The 19,481-nt window shown below is 39.2% G+C and overlaps 1 protein-coding gene across 1 annotated transcript in view; it reads left to right on the forward strand.

The window, feature by feature from the left end:
* kdm2bb (lysine (K)-specific demethylase 2Bb) overlaps window positions 1-16,066 on the forward strand; it is a gene marked incomplete at its 3' end in the record, with an annotated part of 48,370 nt that extends 32,304 nt beyond the window's left edge. The window contains exons 18-21 of the mRNA XM_079524313.1: window positions 391-554; window positions 3,313-3,474; window positions 14,902-15,120; window positions 15,885-16,066. Coding sequence (XP_079380439.1) covers window positions 391-554; window positions 3,313-3,474; window positions 14,902-15,120; window positions 15,885-16,066 — 727 coding nt within the window. The remainder of the gene's footprint in view (window positions 1-390; window positions 555-3,312; window positions 3,475-14,901; window positions 15,121-15,884) is intronic.
* Window positions 16,067-19,481: the final 3,415 nt, after the last annotated feature.

A 19,481-nucleotide genomic window follows, 5' to 3' on the forward strand; every position in this document is an offset into this window, starting at 1 on the left:
ATTATGTTATGCTTTAGCTATTGAAAAATAGCAGATCTTCAAGCTCGTAGCGCGCCACCGAGTGGCGCGCTACGAGCTTGTAGGTCTGCTATTTTTGAAAAATCGAAGAACCAACTGACATAGAAACATGGCTTTTTCAGAAAACTGTCAGGATGTAGAAGACATTTTTTAGAATCTGATCTCAGGTCAAAATGGGGTTAAGGGGTCTGTCCATAAACAGCTTTATTATCGCCACCTGTTGACTTTGTTTCACTGAAGGAACTGTATGAAGACATAATAACTGAGTAATACCCTCCTGTGACCCGTGTGACTCCTCCTCCTGTGACCCGTGTGACTCCTCCTCCTGTGACCCGTGTGACTCCTCCTCCTGTGACCCGTGTGACCCGCCAGGTGCTGTGACAAGCGGCTCTGGAAGCATATTGATTTGAACCGCTGCAAATCCATCACACCTCTCATGATGAGTGGCATCATCCGTCGACAGCCGGTCGCATTGGACCTCAGCTGGACCAATATCTCCAAGAAACAACTTAGCTGGATTATCAACAGACTGCCAGGTAAGTGAATTAAGAAGCATGCCAGTCGGTGGTATTATTGCTGGTGGTATATATGGAGTCCAGACTAGGGCATTCACTTCTAGTCATTTTTACTAGTTGACTAGTTGCCTAGTTTACTAGTCGACTAGTCGACTAGTTGTACTACCTATTACTTATCAACTAGTCAACTAGTACCAACAAGGTCGACTAGTGGATTTACTAGTCGACTAGTAAACTAGTCGACTAGTTGCTTAATGCCCTAGTCCAGACTCCAGGTAGATCATTAGTAAATGCTAAATGATGCATTTATATAGTGCGATTCGCCAAAGAATATTACATCACACACACACAGCGACGGCGGAGGAAAACATGCACGGCACCAACTTGCTCATCGGGAGCAGTTAGTGGTTAACCCATTTAGGCCTGATGTCGACATTTTAAAAATGTCTTCTAAATCCTGACACTTTTCTGAAAAACCCATGTTTCTGTATCAGTGGTGCTCAATATTTCATGTCAAGGACCCCAAAAATGATATGCAATTGGCCACCGACTCGCATCTGAAAATATGTTGTTCCAGAAGCAAAGATTTGAGTTAAAATGTTCACTCTGTAACAATATATATATTCAAAGATTTGAGGCACATTTTCACGATTTTTCAAAAATAGCAGACCAGCTACAGATCTGCTATTTTTCAATAGCTAAAATATAACAAACACCAAAAGGGGTTCCCGCCCAAAATGGGTTAAGCATCAAGGAAGCTCAAGGACTCCCGGGCGCCATGAGATTCCAACCTTCCGACCTTACAGGCGTATGCAAAGGCTAAACTTATGTCATTTCGATTTTTACATTTAGACATTTTATGTAGACATATAGCACTCTATAGTGTGTACTCAATAGTGTCATTGTACACATACTCTACCATTAGACGGAGGTGGCTCTTAGCTTATGATCCTTGATGACTATTTCTACGTATTTGATGTACAGTATTATGTACTAGGGCATTAAGCAACTAGTCGACTAGTAAATCCAATAGTCGACCTTGTTGGTACTAGTTGACTAAGAAAAAGGGGGAAAAAAGTTTATTTTTTATTTTTTATTTTTCCCCCCGATTTTGTAGGCCTCAAGATCAGGTAGATTATAGTTATAGTCACCATGTACACAGTGTTTCAATGTACACATATTTATTTCCAAAAAAAAAAAAAAGTTTATTTCTTTAATTTATTTTATTTTTTACATAATAGGTAGTTAAACAACTAGTCGACTAGTCGACTAGTAAACTAGGCAACTAGTCAACTAGTAAAAATGACTAGAAGTGAATGCCCTATTATGTACCGTGTGTTGTTCTTGCTTAAAGTAAGTCGCTCTGGATTAAGAGCGTCTTCTAAATGCCTAAATTGTAAATTGTAAATTGCTGGCCCTCTCTACCACTTGAGTCACTGCCTAGTGTGGCTGTGGTCTCACGTATTGCTGTGGTAATGGAGCTTACTTTGTCTTCCCAACCAATCACTGTACAGTAGATTCTGCATTCCACATTTTACTTATTTGACTTTCTTAAAAGTACAAAAGTATTGAAGTATAGTCATTATGCAGAATGTCACAATGTGCATTTCAGAATCATAAATACAGTAGTTGAGTAAATGTACTTAGTTACTGTACACCACTGGATGTCTAATTGATACTGTTGAATCATTGTAAAACAAAAACAAAAACACAAAGAAGTTTGAGAACCATTGATTTAGAAGGCATTTTGTAGAATCATCCCCATGCAGGTCTTAATGGGTTAATTTATGTTTGTATTGATGTGATGGGCAGTGATGTAAATAGGTTTTCAATGTAATGGGTCCCGGGATCCAGGGGTGGTCTTTTAGGTGGGTCCCAGGGACATTTTATGAGTCCCGCTTCAACGACGTTAGGAGTCATATTTTGTCATTTTTACAAATTGCAGCATTTAACTAAAATATGGTTATATTCATGTAGAAAATGTATCTGAAATGTATCTGAAACACAATTCAAAATCTAGCCAAATGCAAAGAGTTCTGCAAACAACAGTGCAAAGTATATGCAAACATAAAGTAAATTAAATAGCACCACATTACAGTACAGTGCTGAGTACAGTATAGTGCATCCATGGGACCCCCAGAAAGGTCAACGGATGGGTCCATTATCAATAACCTGCGTTTTGGGATGCAAAATGCACCCTATTAGCATCACTGGATGGGTGTTGATGGAGCAATATGGAATGATAGTGTTTGTTGCTAAAATTGGAGTTCAGCTATTGGTTATCTTTGAAGAGATTCTTTTCATTGTGTACAAGGAGTTTCAATGAATGCTTTGGTATGTTTCCCCTACATGGATAATTGGTTCCCGAGAGACTCCTGACTCCTTTGTTTGGAAGCTGTTCTTTTTTTCTTTCTTTTTTCCCCCATTTCCTTTCTGGATTATTCACGGACTGTAATTACATTAGCATTATATTTGTTTATTTGTTGACCTCAGGTTAACTACAAACTCTAGAAACAGGGAAATGGAAAAATAGGGCCCATTTTCCGTTGTAACCCTGAAGGGAAATTCTTAGATTCTTCTACATTTGCAGAATATTTAGCTTTGCTTGGACCGTTCAGAAGTTCGGAAGTTCAGATCTTTGTAATATTATGTACTGTATTCTCTGAGCAACAACAAATACAAAGATAAATAAAAAGTATAATAAGTAATAAAGTATGCGAGCATAAATGTGAGTTGATATATGCAATATGCTGTATGAATGAACTTGCCATTGCTGCAGGTCTGAGGATGCTGCTGCTATCAGGCTGCTCTTGGGTGGCGGTCTCGGCTCTCTGCACTTCTAGCTGTCCTCTGCTACGCACCCTGGATGTTCAGTGGGTGGAGGGACTGAAAGATGCACAGATGAGGGACCTGCTGTCGCCTCCCACAGACAACCGGCCAGGTAACCAGCCTGTGTGTGATGTGTCCTGTTGTAGCCAAAATGAAGTGCACATTTGTTTGAAATAAAAAATCTCTCGTTTTTTTTAATCCTTAATTTTGTATCAATCGTGTTGTTTTGAATGTTTTGAACCCATTTAGACCTGAGGACGATTCTACAAATGTCTTCTAAATCCTGAGTTTTCTGAAAAAAACCCATGTTTCTATGTCAGTCGTTCTCAAACAATTTCATGTCAAGGACCCCAAAAAATATCTGCATTTGGCCGCCGACCCCCGTCTGAAAATATGTTGTTCCAGGAACCCCTCAGAAGCAAAGATTTAGCTTGAGCTTGTAGATCTGCTATTTTTCAATAGCGTATAACATAATACTATAAACACTAAAAGGGGTTACAATATACAAGAGACCCATAAATATGTGTGAAGTGGTGAAGTGGTCCTTTAAGGATAGAAGGATAGAAAACCACACGCTCCAAACCTATGCCCAGTGCAGGTGATATCTTCACGGTGTGGAATTATTTGGGCGTTTCGAGAACATTTAAGGGCGTTTTATTTAAATGACGGTCGGTTTCAGCCGTGACATTTATCAAAGCTCCGACCAAATTTACACTAGGATCGGCTGTATAGGATCACTTGATAAATGTCACGTTGACGAATTTAAGGCAGAATAAATATACACAAGGCCCTTTGGATTTACCTCAGTTGTGCAGAAGAAATACAAACTAGAAACAGCCTCTCTTAAAAAGAGTATAACCACCGAATACTGGTCACTACTAGCTTTGTAAATAGGACAGCACCTTCAACTGGACCCCATCTGCACTCTTCCCCAGGTTCTTAACAGCCAAGCCCTGATGAGGTGAGTGAACACTGGTGTGTTCTATCAGTCCCTACCTGCAGCTAATAAGTTGGGGGGGTTTGATGCATATAAATTTAGGATAAGGGAAGGATTGAAGACCAATCAATCATCTGGACTCTGGAGGAGTACCGTGGAGGAGAATTTGTAAGAATGTAATAGAGTACAAATACTCAAGAAGTCAGAATTAAGGACTGTAAACCTTTTAAACAAGTGAATATTAACTTTATCTTTACTGTTATAATGTTCAACTGTAACTCTATAGTAATACCTTTTAAGGATAAATACTTTAGAGGAAAACTATAATACCAAAAGGAAAGAATTAGGCAGAGAAGTATCAGAGTATACCAGAATACCTTAGAATGAGTTTGACACCAGACACGGAAGAAAGAAGTCCACACCAGAGCTATGGGGATTTTCCATTTGATATATATATTACAAATCACATCGGGAGAGAAATGGCAGGTCCGTACAGCGTTAAAACGATCTCTCTCTGACACATCATCAGTGACAACATTTTATACTACATAAGTCATAACATCCTTTTCACATGGGGAAGTAATGCATTTTGAGTTCAGAGGGTAACCAAAAAGTGAATTATGGCGACACCTATTGCCGGGAGGTTCACTTGGGACAGTACAACTGACGTGGCAAGTCACACTTCCGGGAATCCAGAAAGTGTGACCACAGGGAATCGTAGTTCTTTTAAGGGTAGATGTAGTTTATAACTGGTTACTGACTAGTTAGTCGGAGACAATTTGTCTGCTCTGGCACCGTACCAAGGCCGAATAACATGTTTTTCACCAGAGGGGCAGATAATGCAAGACGTCCAACAGGAGAAAACAATCTTTTATCTTACTCGCTGACTGGGGGAGAGTGAGATTTAATACTATCTGTTTTACGCTGGGGCAGAAATGATATGTAAACTCAGTGGGATACAGGGCATGAAAAATACATAGTTATTGAGAACATGGAAACTACCATCCACCAAAAATAACAGATCTACAGATCTAATAACTCAAAATTATCCATCAACTCCATCGCTTTTTGTGGATGAAGTGTCATGTGATCAATAATCAATAATCAATCTTCAGGGAATTAAATTAAATATAATAAGGGTCAATTGGGAGATGAGAAATAAATTAACTCTATACTAAGGATCAGGAGGGGAACAAAATGGTAACAGGAACAATGAAAAATAAAAAATAGTTTGACTTACGACCAGGCAAGAAATCACTCATTATTTAGATGGTACCGTGGGAGAGACAGAATGACTTTTCTCTCTCGAGGTCTTCGGTCTTCGGGGTTCTCAAAGAACTCAGCAATGTTGCAGCGTTCCTACGCCGACGTTTAGTGTCAGGGTTTGACAATGTTCTTTAGGGCAGATCTTCGGGGTCCCCGAGGAACCCAGCATCGTTGCAGCACGCCGATGCGCCGTCGAAAGTGTCATTTGACAACAAAGTTCTTTTTAGCAGCGCAGATACTGCGATAGTTCTTCTTCGCTCGTAGTCGGAGCCGAATCTTCGCCCCGCCCCCAGGATGGGTGACAGAACCGGTGACCCACAGGTGACAATATCAGCCTACGTTCTCATTGACAGATACACTCGATCTCTGTCGCAAACGGGAGAAAACGTCGGAGATGCACCTAACACAGTTCTTATACCAAGCAGAGCTTGGAAAGGGGGACAGGGTAATCGATGGTGTTATGTTTGTTGCGCTCCTGCGCCGATCGTAGCAGCTTCCGGGTGAGTCCATTAGTACCATAAAGGTCAAATATAGAATCAAGTCTATTCAGGGGAGGATATATGCCTAGTCAAGCCAAACTCATGGTGATGAAAACAAAATAATAAAATGAAATGGAAGGGGAAGGTGTCCCTATTCTAAATATCTCAATGTAAGGTCAAGGGATGGTTCGGGGATAATAAAGGTTAAATGTTTACAATGGAGGGATATTCCAAATTCAGAGGTAAACTATGAATCAAATTTAAAATAATAAAAAATATGATGAGGTGGGATAATGAATCCTAATGGAAGGTAATTTAGATTGTCCAAAGATGGGATAATTCAGTTTACATAATCTATATAATGGGGCAGATCTGGGATCTGGAAAATGAATAGTCAAAATACCATATATTAATTAATTGAGGGGAGAAGGAATGATCAAATGAATCCTAATACTAGGTAGGGAGGGGTAACAGCGTTTTAGCAAAATACAGTGTCTTAGAAAAGAAAAACATAAAACAATTATGTGCATGGTGAAACATGAGTGGAATTCTAATTTGTTCCCGATGGGAAATCTATGGGCAAATTAAGGCCTACTCATAATGATAAAAGGGCAGTCACTGTTCTGGGGGTTTGGGCCTAATACTAATGATTCAGACGGTTCTCAGTGGGTCGGGGTCTAATGATACTGATTCAGACGGTTCTGAGTGGGTCGGGGTCAAGGGTCAAACCTTATAAACAAAGGGAAAGGAATCTCGAGGTCCACAACACATGTCCATTCACTCCATCGCTTTTGTGGGTCTCTAGATTCCTCTGTCCTGACTCGGGTTTGTTCCTGACCACGAAACCACCAGAGATCCGTATCTGTGAGATAAAACAGAAAGACAAAAAACAAACTGGTGAATGAAATGAAACAATAATAATTATAAACAATTCATCAACAGGGTAAACATCAACAGGGTAAGTTTTTAAATGAAAATGACTGTTCTACCAACCGCGCATGTACACAGCTTAATGGTGAAGGGAGGGCGTGTAGGTAGACAGGGTATGGTTTAAAAAAAAATTAAAATAAAAATAATAATAAAATATTAATATTTGTACTTCTCCTGACCGTTCTTACAGTACGTATTTACACATTTATATGGAGGGAGGGTACTTAGAGAGACAGACGTTCTCACAGCACGCATTTACACATTTATATGGAGGGAGAGTACTTAGAGATAAGTCAAGGAGAGAGAGAGAGAGAGAGAGAGAGACCCAGCGTTCTACGTACGCATTTACACAGTTGTAAAATGGAGGGAGGATACGCAGAGAGACAGAGTTCTCTAGCGCATGCATTTCACATTTATATGGAGGGAGGTTACGTAGAGACAGGTAGAGAGAGAAAGATATCTCAAAAAGAAAACAACGTATTCTATTTTTTTTCTATTTAATTCTTCTATTTAATTGTTTTCTATAATAATGTTGCAGTGATAAATCCGTTAACACAGGAAACACAGCTTGATGATGACAGAATAAACGCACAAGTCTATTTTGCCCTGTATTTGCACTGGACTTTAAGACTATCATGCATAATATGGCATGGCATTGCAAACACGGACAGAAATAAACAAAATGTAGGTCATCACTCCTAAAAAAACACATGTATGCTAATGTACTTATCAAATACGCTATTAATGACGTAGCTAATGTCACGTATAAGACGCCAAAAAAGAAAGTGTGAGATCACCAGTTCTACCTGTAGGAGCCTATAGTTACTCGTTCCAGGCAGAGAAGAATAGAGTAGAGTACAAATAAAAATAAAATAATAAGTATTATAATAATAGGGAATTTAACTAATTTAGTGGGATATCAAGACGCTTCTGGGCGCCTATCGCGCAGTGGATACAGACAAGTGGTGTCTGTACCACTCTGGGATTTACCTGAAATCAAGACACCCCTTCCTATGTAGTCCGGTGCCTAGTACAAAACCCGTTTGTACTCTGTCCCCTGCGTGAACACGCAGGTTAGCCAAGGTCAAGATAGACCGAAAAATGAAAATGACTGTTCTACCAGCCACGCATCTACGTATGTATGTGCACAGGGGATTAACCTGGAGGGAGAATACGTAGACAGGGAGAAAGAGAAAGATATTTCAAGAAGAAAACAAAGTATATAGACGAAGATTGCCCAAAATGGGGCGAAGATTCGTTTACATGTTATGCATAGGATGGGACGCCTTCTGTGCGCCAAATATGCGCAGTGAATACAGACAACTTGTGTCCCGTATATCACTCTGGGATTAGTAAATACAGACAACTGGTGTTTGTATTACTCTGGATAAAATATAATCAAGGCACCTTATCTTAAGCATTCCGGTGGCTAGTACACAACACGGACCCGCAATTACTCGTGTCGTTACTCTGTCGCCTGTGCGTAATTTGACGTAGCTAATCGTCACACGCAGGTTTGCCAAAAGAGTCAAGATAGACCGAAATTGACCATGATTGTACACATCAGGTCACAGAGAGACAAGATCTACCTGTAGGAGCCTGCAGAACTCGTTCCAGGCAGAGAAAAAGAGAGAAGAGTACAAATACAAATAATAATAATCGGGAAATAAAATCTCTTGGGAATAAATCGTCCACTCAAAACAAAACCTGTGAAACACTATTTGTGTCACGTGTGGTGGAAAACCTCTAACTGTTCTTGTGACAGATTCAATCACACTTAGTCCATACCTTAGACTCTTGACCATGTTGTCTGTAACATGGTGTTTATACCTTGACGCGACCTTACGATACATAATGTGGCCTTCTCTGTCCTGAATAACACTATATTAACTATGCTATTTTTTTTTTTAGCTGTAATGCATTTGTTTCCTTCCACACATGCGTCCATGTGAGGATATGAAAGAAATGTCCATGCAGTCAAAATCATCACTTATTAAACTTCCGTCACTTGGCGAATACAAGAAGAAAACAGCCAGATATAACAGGGAAATAAATGAGGACCGACCCCTGTAGCTGACCATTAAAGTAAAGAATTCTGAAAACTGAACTCCACTGGATGCTGGGGGTTCCCTAATAAAAAACTAGTAATGAGCAAAAAAATATAATCTGAGGCCTGTTGTCTTCATGAACAGTAAAAAACAAGTTTGAATGTAGATGGCTCTCTCTAAAGGTACAGACTGATAGTGCACTGACTATGTTACTAAACAAAATATAAAAAATATTTATACTGTCTAAAAATAGGGAAAGCAAATGAAAACAGAAAGAAAAAAAAATTCTAGTGTAAGTACTAATCTACAAATGGGAAAACAAATGAAAACAGAAATAAAAATAACTATTTGCATCTACTATACTGTCCTAGCACACAGGGAAATATAAAATGATAATGGTGATAATTTGGTGATAATACTATAGGGCCAACAGCAACTTCTCCTATGGACCCGCCCTATAGCACCTGAATTGTCAACATAACTTTTGTTTAAATTAAACTTAAAACTTAAATGAATTAAAATTAAAATCAAAATTTTAAATCCAAAATCCAAACCATAGAATGAAAATTCAAAATGTAAAATGTAAAATGTAAAATGTAAAATGTAAAATGTGAAATGTGAAATGTAAAATGTAAAATCCAAAATTCAAAATTTAAAACGTTAAACTCAAAATCCAAAATTTAAAATGTAAAATTCAAAATTCAAAACTTAAAATTTAAAATGTTAAATGTAAAATTCAAAACTTAAAATTTAAAATGTAAAATTCAAAATTTTAAAACTTTTAAACTTAAAAACCGAAATGCAAAACTTAAAACTTAAAATCTGAAATTCAAAATTCAAAATTAAAAACTTAAAATCAAAAATCAAAAATAAATAAATTAAAATTACAATTAAAATTAATACTGGGATTTAACCTAAAAGATAATTAAAATATAATAAAGGAATACTTAATTAATAGTACCGGAGTTCGGATGTAAGCTATAGTTAATGGATGGCCAAGTAATTAATGAGTTAAATCAATGAGGGTTGAAATCAATGGTTGAAATCAGTATGGCATAATGGCATAACTAATGTATTAAATGGACAAGGGGCCCTATCCAAAAAGGATTGTGGGAGTTGTAGTTATTAAATAATGATGAATGGTGGAAACCAGAATGTAATTGAAAAATCACACCCGTGTGAACTGAGTGGTGTGAGGTCTTATATTGCCTGATCAGCTGTGGTCTGACGTAATGTCTGATGTAATGAAATCACACCCGGGTGAACTGGGTGACCGTAGCAACCATGCTAATTTTTTCTGCACAGACAGACTAACAAAGCCAGTTGTAGGAGAGGTCCACACCACTCAAAAATAAATGAAATTAAATAATAAAAAAAATATAAAATGAATTAAATCAATAAGGGGATTGGTTAAAATCAATAATAAATTGTCATACTAAGGCAATTAAATGTTCAAGGGGGTCCTATCTAAAAAAAAAATGTATGAAATGATGATAAATGGCGGAAACGGAGGCTGACAGATGTCGTCGCGTATTCCTAATATTTATCAATAATCACACAATAACCAAATGGGGAATGAGCAAAAATAAAATACGAAATGTTCTGGTAGAATGGAGGCTATACGTAAACGTTTGTCACACTCTTAAAATAATGAAACGGGAAATAATAAACTTATTTGTGGGATAGGGAGTTATGATGAGAATTTAAAAGGAAGTGTTCCACACACACACACACACATATATACACACATGCAAACACAGAAACTGAAATTTGTACTGATGCTACTACTACATGTAACACTGTAGTATAATGTAAGGCAATTATAAAGTTATGAAATGCAGTAAAAAGTGTAAAAATAACAAAAATCAAAATTTTGTTTTGCCTCCCTTACTAAAAGTCTGAATTATGAAAAATGTGGCTTTGCTCCGTGACTAAAAATCATGCAAAGTATGAGTTATCTATTCCTAATAGGCTACACTTCTAAAGTTCTGAAACAAGATGGCAGGGGGCAGGGCGTTCACACACACACACACAGGCACGCGGACACAGAGAGAATGGTTCTCAACAGGCACGCACGCACACACCCATACAAACTACAGGGTGAGGAGAGGAGGGAGGGGGGTTGTGCACACATGGACATACACACTGGCACGCGCACACACATACGGATATACATACGCCCGCACGAACGCATGCACGGACACAACTGGCACGCACACATGCACACAAACAATTCAAACAGGGGAGGTGGGGAGAGGAGGGAGGGGGGATTCGTGCACACACGCGGACCCACACTGGCACGCACACACATACGCACGCACACACTCAGTCACTAAGCAGACATTCCTGCACAGACAAGGTCGCTCTCCCCCACGCATGGCAGGGAGAGAAAAGAGATAAGCACTATAATACTATAAAATATAAAAAGGTGACATTTAAACCATAATGGACAGGCGAGAAATAGCAAATGTAATCTTTAAAAAAAATATATATATATATAATCTGGGAATAAAATAATCAAATTTAATAATGGCATCATTATTGTTACCTTGTTTTGGGGTGATAGAGAAATGAATGAATTAGCACTGAATGAGAAAAGCGTCTGAAGGAACGCCAGGCAAGTGATGGACCGTTATAAGGTAGAAAATTAACCCTAGCAGCTCTCGCTCCGTGTCGACTCAGAGGAGAATGCAAGAATAAATATAAAAGAATAAATATATACTTCCACACACATGGATCCTGTGCTAAAAATCATATATATAATTCATATCCAGACACTGACCATACTAAAAATGTTTACTACATGGGACAGAAGAAACTCAGGGAGGTTCCGATCGAAACATTGTCTAAAGTTGTTAAGCAACTAAAAATAAATGCCTCGCTGCTGTGTGAGGTGGGATGAATTGTAATGACAGCTTAATCTATGAAGGCTAAAGAAATCATAAATTACTTAACTTAGAGCAGATGAAGAAGCAGATAGGCAGAAGTCGGACCAGACGATCCAGGGCAGCGGGGTATGGAAGGAGGATCAGGGTGAGATCCGTGGAGTGCACACACGCCGTGAACCGTTATGTTCACTGCTGTTAGCAGTTCACGGACCCCAAAATAAAAATCGCTGTCCGTCCGAATCCCGGTGACATACCATTCCGATGTAATGGTAAACAACGATCAAATGAAATCTCCAAAAAGCTCCAAAAAATGGCTTGTGTGAGATCGTGTCTCCCCTCCGTGTGTGTGTCAAACAGAGATAAAGAAAAGGAGAAATAGGGAGAGGAAAGGGAAAACTATGGTCTAACATTCTTAATTAATAATGTTGATGAGAAAGGACTGTATAATATTTATAATAGCAGAGCAAGAAACTCCGGAAATGTAAAAATACTTTTGAAAGTAAGAGTACAAATACTCGCTGGAACAAGCTTTTGTCGGAGCAGCTAATCTTTAAATTAGTCTAATACTCGTTAAAAGACGGCTATCGAATAGGACCAATTGATGCATATAAATTTAGGATAAGGGAAGGATTGAAGACCAATCAATCATCTGGACTCTGGAGGAGTACCGTGGAGGAGAATTTGTAAGAATGTAATAGAGTACAAATACTCAAGAAGTCAGAATTAAGGACTGTAAACCTTTTAAACAAGTGAATATTAACTTTATCTTTACTGTTATAATGTTCAACTGTAACTCTATAGTAATACCTTTTAAGGATAAATACTTTAGAGGAAAACTATAATACCAAAAGGAAAGAATTAGGCAGAGAAGTATCAGAGTATACCAGAATACCTTAGAATGAGTTTGACACCAGACACGGAAGAAAGAAGTCCACACCAGAGCTATGGGGATTTTCCATTTGATATATATATTACAAATCACATCGGGAGAGAAATGGCAGGTCCGTACAGCGTTAAAACGATCTCTCTCTGACACATCATCAGTGACAACATTTTATACTACATAAGTCATAACATCCTTTTCACATGGGGAAGTAATGCATTTTGAGTTCAGAGGGTAACCAAAAAGTGAATTATGGCGACACCTATTGCCGGGAGGTTCACTTGGGACAGTACAACTGACGTGGCAAGTCACACTTCCGGGAATCCAGAAAGTGTGACCACAGGGAATCGTAGTTCTTTTAAGGGTAGATGTAGTTTATAACTGGTTACTGACTAGTTAGTCGGAGACAATTTGTCTGCTCTGGCACCGTACCAAGGCCGAATAACATGTTTTTCACCAGAGGGGCAGATAATGCAAGACGTCCAACAGGAGAAAACAATCTTTTATCTTACTCGCTGACTGGGGGAGAGTGAGATTTAATACTATCTGTTTTACGCTGGGGCAGAAATGATATGTAAACTCAGTGGGATACAGGGCATGAAAAATACATAGTTATTGAGAACATGGAAACTACCATCCACCAAAAATAACAGATCTACAGATCTAATAACTCAAAATTATCCATCAGGGTTGCAGAGAGACAAATGAGAACATGTGTAACAAAGAGTGAAATAATTAATATAAAGTACAAAAAATATTGTATTGTTTGCAACGTAGCTCTCATGCACCTACCTGCAGGCAGCATGGAATTAACCTCCTCTGCTGAGGAAAACTACAGTGCGCCAAAAGGGACACTACACGCAGCTGTGTTGCGTTGCGCTGCGATGTGCTTGTAGGCAAGCACATCATTTTTGTAGAAATTAATACAAAGATATTTCTAACTCTGTTACACCGGCAACAATAAAACACACGCCGTAACAGTAATAAAACAAACATTTCATGATTGCGAACGCAGTGAGCACTCATGATTGCGAATGCAATGAGCACTAACTATGAGACCTAGCAGAACATGTGTGTGTGTCTGTGTGTCACGCTGTAACACCACCCGCCCGCCACCAGAGGGTGCAGCTGTATCACACACAAAAAAAACATACACACACACACACACACACACACACACACACACACACACACACACACACACACACACACACACAAAACTTAACTTAAAAAAAAACTTAACTTAAAAAAAAACTTAAAAGGAAAACTTAAAAAAGAAAAAAAAAAAAAAAAAAAAAAAAACAAGCACGCACACATACACAGACTAAAAAAAGAACTTAAATAAAATAATAATAATAAGAAAATAGAACATAAAAAAGTACGTCATATATTCTAATTGTTGTTATTGCAATTCACGAGCTGCATTCGCTTCCCGCGTTCGTGCGTCTTACTTGTAGTTACCTCACAAACAATACAGTATAGGACAGGTCATGTCTGTTTGCTTTACAGTCTGGTAAGAGTGGCAAGAGTCACTACTGTAGCAAACTTGTAAACTTGTATAGTATTGCTTTAACCACATGAACTATATTCTTTGTGACCGGGGACCCTTCCTTTTTACAGCAAATCGCTTTGCCGGAAATAGCCGATCAGATGTGCAATCCTTCGACAAATGTCCCCTTGTTTACGGCGAATGTTAATCGCCTATTATTACATGCCAAGAAATCGTGACGCCGGGGTTCATGTGGTTAAAAAGAAAAGGCTTGAGGGAGGATTAAAATGAATAGCCTTATTATGTATCTGTCCTTCTTGGCCCTTTCAGACAGTGGCCTTGTGGTTAGAGTGTCCGCCCTGAAACTGGGAGGTCGGGGTTCGATCCCCGGCCGGGTCATACCAAAGACTGTAAAAATGGGACCCAATGCCTCCCTGCTTGACACTCAGCATCAAGGGTTGGATTGGGGTTAAGTCCCTGTCATGTCCAGGGGGTGTACTTGTACATCAAGCTGCCTCACGCTACAGAAACAGGAGATAGGCTCCTGCCCTATGGGCCTCATGGCTCTGCAAGGCTACTTACTTACTTTTACTTCTTCTTGGCCCTTCCGTCTCCGCAGGTCAACTGGACAATAGGAGTAAACTGCGCAATGTGGTGGACCTGCGGCTGTCCGGGCTGGACATCACAGACACCTCTCTACGTCTCATCATCCGTCACATGCCCTTACTGAGCAAGCTGGACCTGAGCTACTGCAACCACGTCACTGACCAGTCTGTGAACATCCTGACCGCTGCAGGGACCACCACCAGAGACTCCCTTACTGACATCAACCTATCGGGTACGGTAAAAACGTACTTGTGTTTTGACCCATATTTATATTATATCGCTCGGTCAAACATCGGTAATCACTAGGGATGTAACGGCCACATATCGGTATCGGCCGATAGTTGCCGTTAACGGTCAATATCGGTATCGGCGAGTAAAACTGACATTAACCGATGGCAGTAGCATACACTTTGCGTTGGCTACGTTGGTGTGTTGGTTATCTGCAGCCTACCAAGCTGTAGATTCTGAACATTTATTTCTTGTATTGAAGATGTATTTGTTTCCCTGGCACAAAAGGTTGGAAATAAAAACAACATCATCGACCAAGAATTTCCATATCGGTGAATCGCTAGTAATTAGTTCAGGGGTTTCCGAAAACCGGACCCAAAACTCTAGTGCTAACCTCACAGATGTTAAAGATGGAGTGCCTTGACCCCCCCCCCCCCCCCCCCCCCCCCTAAAACATGATAATCAGGTACTATGATTATACTAGTTTATACTACTTTTTAAAAAAAAAGTTTACAGAAAGTGTTAAAATTATGTTTTTATCTCCCCCCTCCCCAGTTCATTAAGTATGCCTGGTTTGCCTGGTGGGTGGTGATGGGTCAGGTGATCCACCCACCTGAACTGAAGCCACACCCACAGCTGTTGTATGATAAAGGGGGGGGTAAGCGGAGGGGATGATATTGTGATGTCACTGTATCACTGTGTCATTTCGATTGGGCCTTCTGACCTGGGCCTGGATTTAACTTGTCCCAACCACCTTTCTCCATGCAGTGTGCAACAGGGTGACCGACCAGTCGCTGACCTACTTCAAGCGCTGCGGCAGCGTCTGCCACATAGACCTGCGCTACTGCAAGCAGGTGACGAAGGAGGGCTGTGAACAGTTCATCGCAGAGATGTCAGTGAGTGTGCAGTTTGAACTGATAGAAGACAAACTCCTGCAAAAGCTCAGTTAGTTGGCAGAGAAACCATGAAGGCCTCACTCAGACCTTTACTGCATTGCTGTATGCTTGTTGGATGAATGTTGTGTAGTGTCATGGCCGCCCCAATGCATTTCCAATGGAAGTCACATGGTTTGTAGTCCACATTTTGGACTACAAGCTGTTGTGTGGCTTTCGGCTGTGTTTCGACTGCGCCCCTCCCCCTCATACAACACAAATGTTGTGTCAAACCATGTGACTCCCATTGGAAATGCATTGGGGCGGCCATGACACTACACAACATTCATCCAACAAGCATACAGCAATGCAGTAAAGGTCTGAGTGAGGCCGAAGACTGTAGACATACACTGGTGGTAATACATGTATCGTCCACACCGGGGCAGCGGTTGACTGTATTTATATAGAGAGAAAGATGTTGTATTCCATTATTATGCCACAGACAGTGAGTAGGACACTGAACAGGGAATTTCTCTGTTGCTGTATAACTTAATTATAAGGGAACTCTTGCTGCTTTAGCCAAGAATGTCTATTTTATTTTTTTACTTTTATTTTTATTTTTTTTCCTCGCCAAAATTGGGAATTTCAATCCATGCGGCGACCAAAACACCAGTCTAAATTAATTATATTGCACGCATGTTATTATGGATGTTTTTGGGGGGAAACTTTCCAAACGTTAAAGCTTTTTTTTTTATCGTCATTTTATTTTATTTTTCATGGAAATGTATGTGTCATGTTTTGTTGTTCACCGTCTTGTTTTTCTTGTGTTCCAAAATGCAAAGTTCATGCATTTTATAAAATATTTTTGTATCAGAAAGTGTTTCATACGTTTATGTGCAGTATTGAATGCACTGATGTACTGTATAGTACTGTTCAAATTGATAATCAATCTGCATCACTGTAGAGCTTTTTTACTGTTAAAAGGGCATATAGTATGTCTGAATAATTAATGCCAATTCATTAGGATGGTAGCTTATTGTGTTTCTGTGTTTACTTTTTATATTTTATTTTTTTATATTTTATTTTTTATGTGTTCTATTTCTATAGGTACTATATTACTTTCCATCGGGCAACGTACTGTATTGCTATGTACACTTTGATTTTTGTATTATTTAGAGAACCAACTATTTGCACTGTTATACTGTATAGTATACTATATATATTGTATATAAAAAGCTGTTTTCTCCCCACAAGGGTTTTCATGCATATTCATATCGTTATATTTGAAGTGCTGGACAGCTACATTGTAGTCCATGTTATGCCTAATCTTTGCGCTGGTGCGTGGCGGCGTCACATGCCAAAATAGCAGACCTACGAGCGCTCAGCGCGCCCGTAGGTCGCCTATTTTCGACGCACGCCAGCCATCATGCGGTGAATCGGACTTAGCACTATTAGACAGTTCTGTGTGATAGCAATTCTCCCTGCTGCCTGCTGCAAAAAAAAAAAAGTCTCATTTGTAGTGCAAGCAATAGGTTTTTACATATGAATGTACAAAATGTCGAAATGATCTAACAAACCACTCACATGGTTGCGATTCTCTGGTCTTGACATTTTTTTTATACTGTTCAGAATTAGAAGGACTGACCTTTGTTATATATATATATATATATATATATATATATACATACACTAAATTAATTGTTTTCAGATTTTAAAGATTTTCTTTCTTTAATATTTGAGTTGTGGGTTATCAAAATAAAGTGAAATTCTGCAGATTGTATCCCCTGAAATAGGTAAAGGAAATGTTGTAAATCTGTCACGTCCCCATGCCTGTATTATTCATCTTAATACAGGTTATGGGCTCATGCAGTTCGTGTAATATACTGTACTTTCTATTACAATTGGAAATGGCAAAAACAACTATGGCAGCTCTGTATTTTCATGCTTATAGAGTAAACATATATATGTTTGTTTAAACTTAGATACATTTTTATCACTGAAAGAAACGGAAAGAACCATGACAATATTTTTGGCACACTTATTGGATATACTGTAGTTATTGTCAAATAAACATCCTGCAGCTTTTAGCTGACAAATCAATACAATAGAAGATTCTAGTTTTACTCTTGAACTATTTCTGGACGGCTTTTGAATGAATGTTTTCAGTCATTGGCGTGACGTGTGCGTGTGTGTGTGTGTGTGTGTGTGTGTGCGCGCGCGCGCGTGCGTGCGTGCGTGCGTGTCTTACGTGGCTAAGCCCTATTTTATCATTTAAATGAATATAAGTATAGAATAAATTAGGCTTCATAAGTAAAACTCACTACCTGTAGAAATAGAAATGTCAGGGTCTATGTGTAACTGAAACTCTTTCCAATAATCTAATTGCTTTGAATTGCATGCCATTAATGATGCCATGGTCAGAACATGTGTCTTTGGTATGTTTTATTTATTTTTGTTTATTAGTTTGGTTTGGTATTGTTCTTTTTTATTTTTATTTGATAAAATATGATCGTGAAGCTGATTACAATTTGATTCAATATTAAAAGGTTGCACATTATCTACATACAAGGGTGCCAGTCAAAAATGTGTCACTTAATTTAATTAATTTAATAATTTAGACCTACAGTAGATGAGTACGGTTCCCTACTCATGGTTAAGAAATGATATTCATCATATAAATAGCTCCATACCTTGAAATTATTTACACAGCGAATGTGATACACTATTAATGTGTCCCAGCTAGGAAATGATTATTCACTTAAGACATATTTTATACACAAATAGCCAGTCTACCTTCTCACAACGCATTGCATTGCCACGTGTTGTGACCTTGTAGACTGGCTATTTTTGAAAAATGTTGAAAAAGTTCAAAGTGGTTATCAGTAACTGAATGGGTTTAGAATATAAGAGGCACATCACATGGGGGGGCAGCGGTGGCTTATGGCCAGCGTACTAGAGGTCCAGCAAACAGGTAGCAGTGGGATTGGGATCCCTGATTTGATGCAATATAAACATGTTCAACCACTTGAACTCCAGCATCCCTATTCTGAGGGGAACATTCACGAAAGTTCAAATATCTTGGCGTAGACGGGGGAACGAAAGTGGTCAAAGTAGAGCTGTAACTCAAGTCTGTTTCTCTAAGACTCTTAGAGGGTGTAAGTGTTTCAGCATGGGAACATAACTTCATAAAATGTACCCCATCTCAAAAATCACACCCGTGTGAAGTGAGTGGTGCAACTCCGGGGAGGGGGGGGGCTGGGGGAAGTTCCAGACCCACAGGAACGCACCCAGGGGGCCGGGCCGGTTCCGGCGTGCCGCCCCGCGTCCAAAACGGTTGAGAAATGACAGAGTTACCGTGTGGGGGTCCCTCTACTGTACCCTCTACTGTACTGTACTGTCACTACTGTACTGGCACACCCGAAATCATCATATATACAGTTAATATGTGCGTGTGTGTTTGTGTGTGTGTTAGGTTGCGCACAGGTGGTGAAAA

Source organism: Electrona antarctica (assembly GCF_951216825.1).
Source record: "Electrona antarctica genome assembly, chromosome: 16".
NCBI lineage: Eukaryota > Metazoa > Chordata > Actinopteri > Myctophiformes > Myctophidae > Electrona > Electrona antarctica.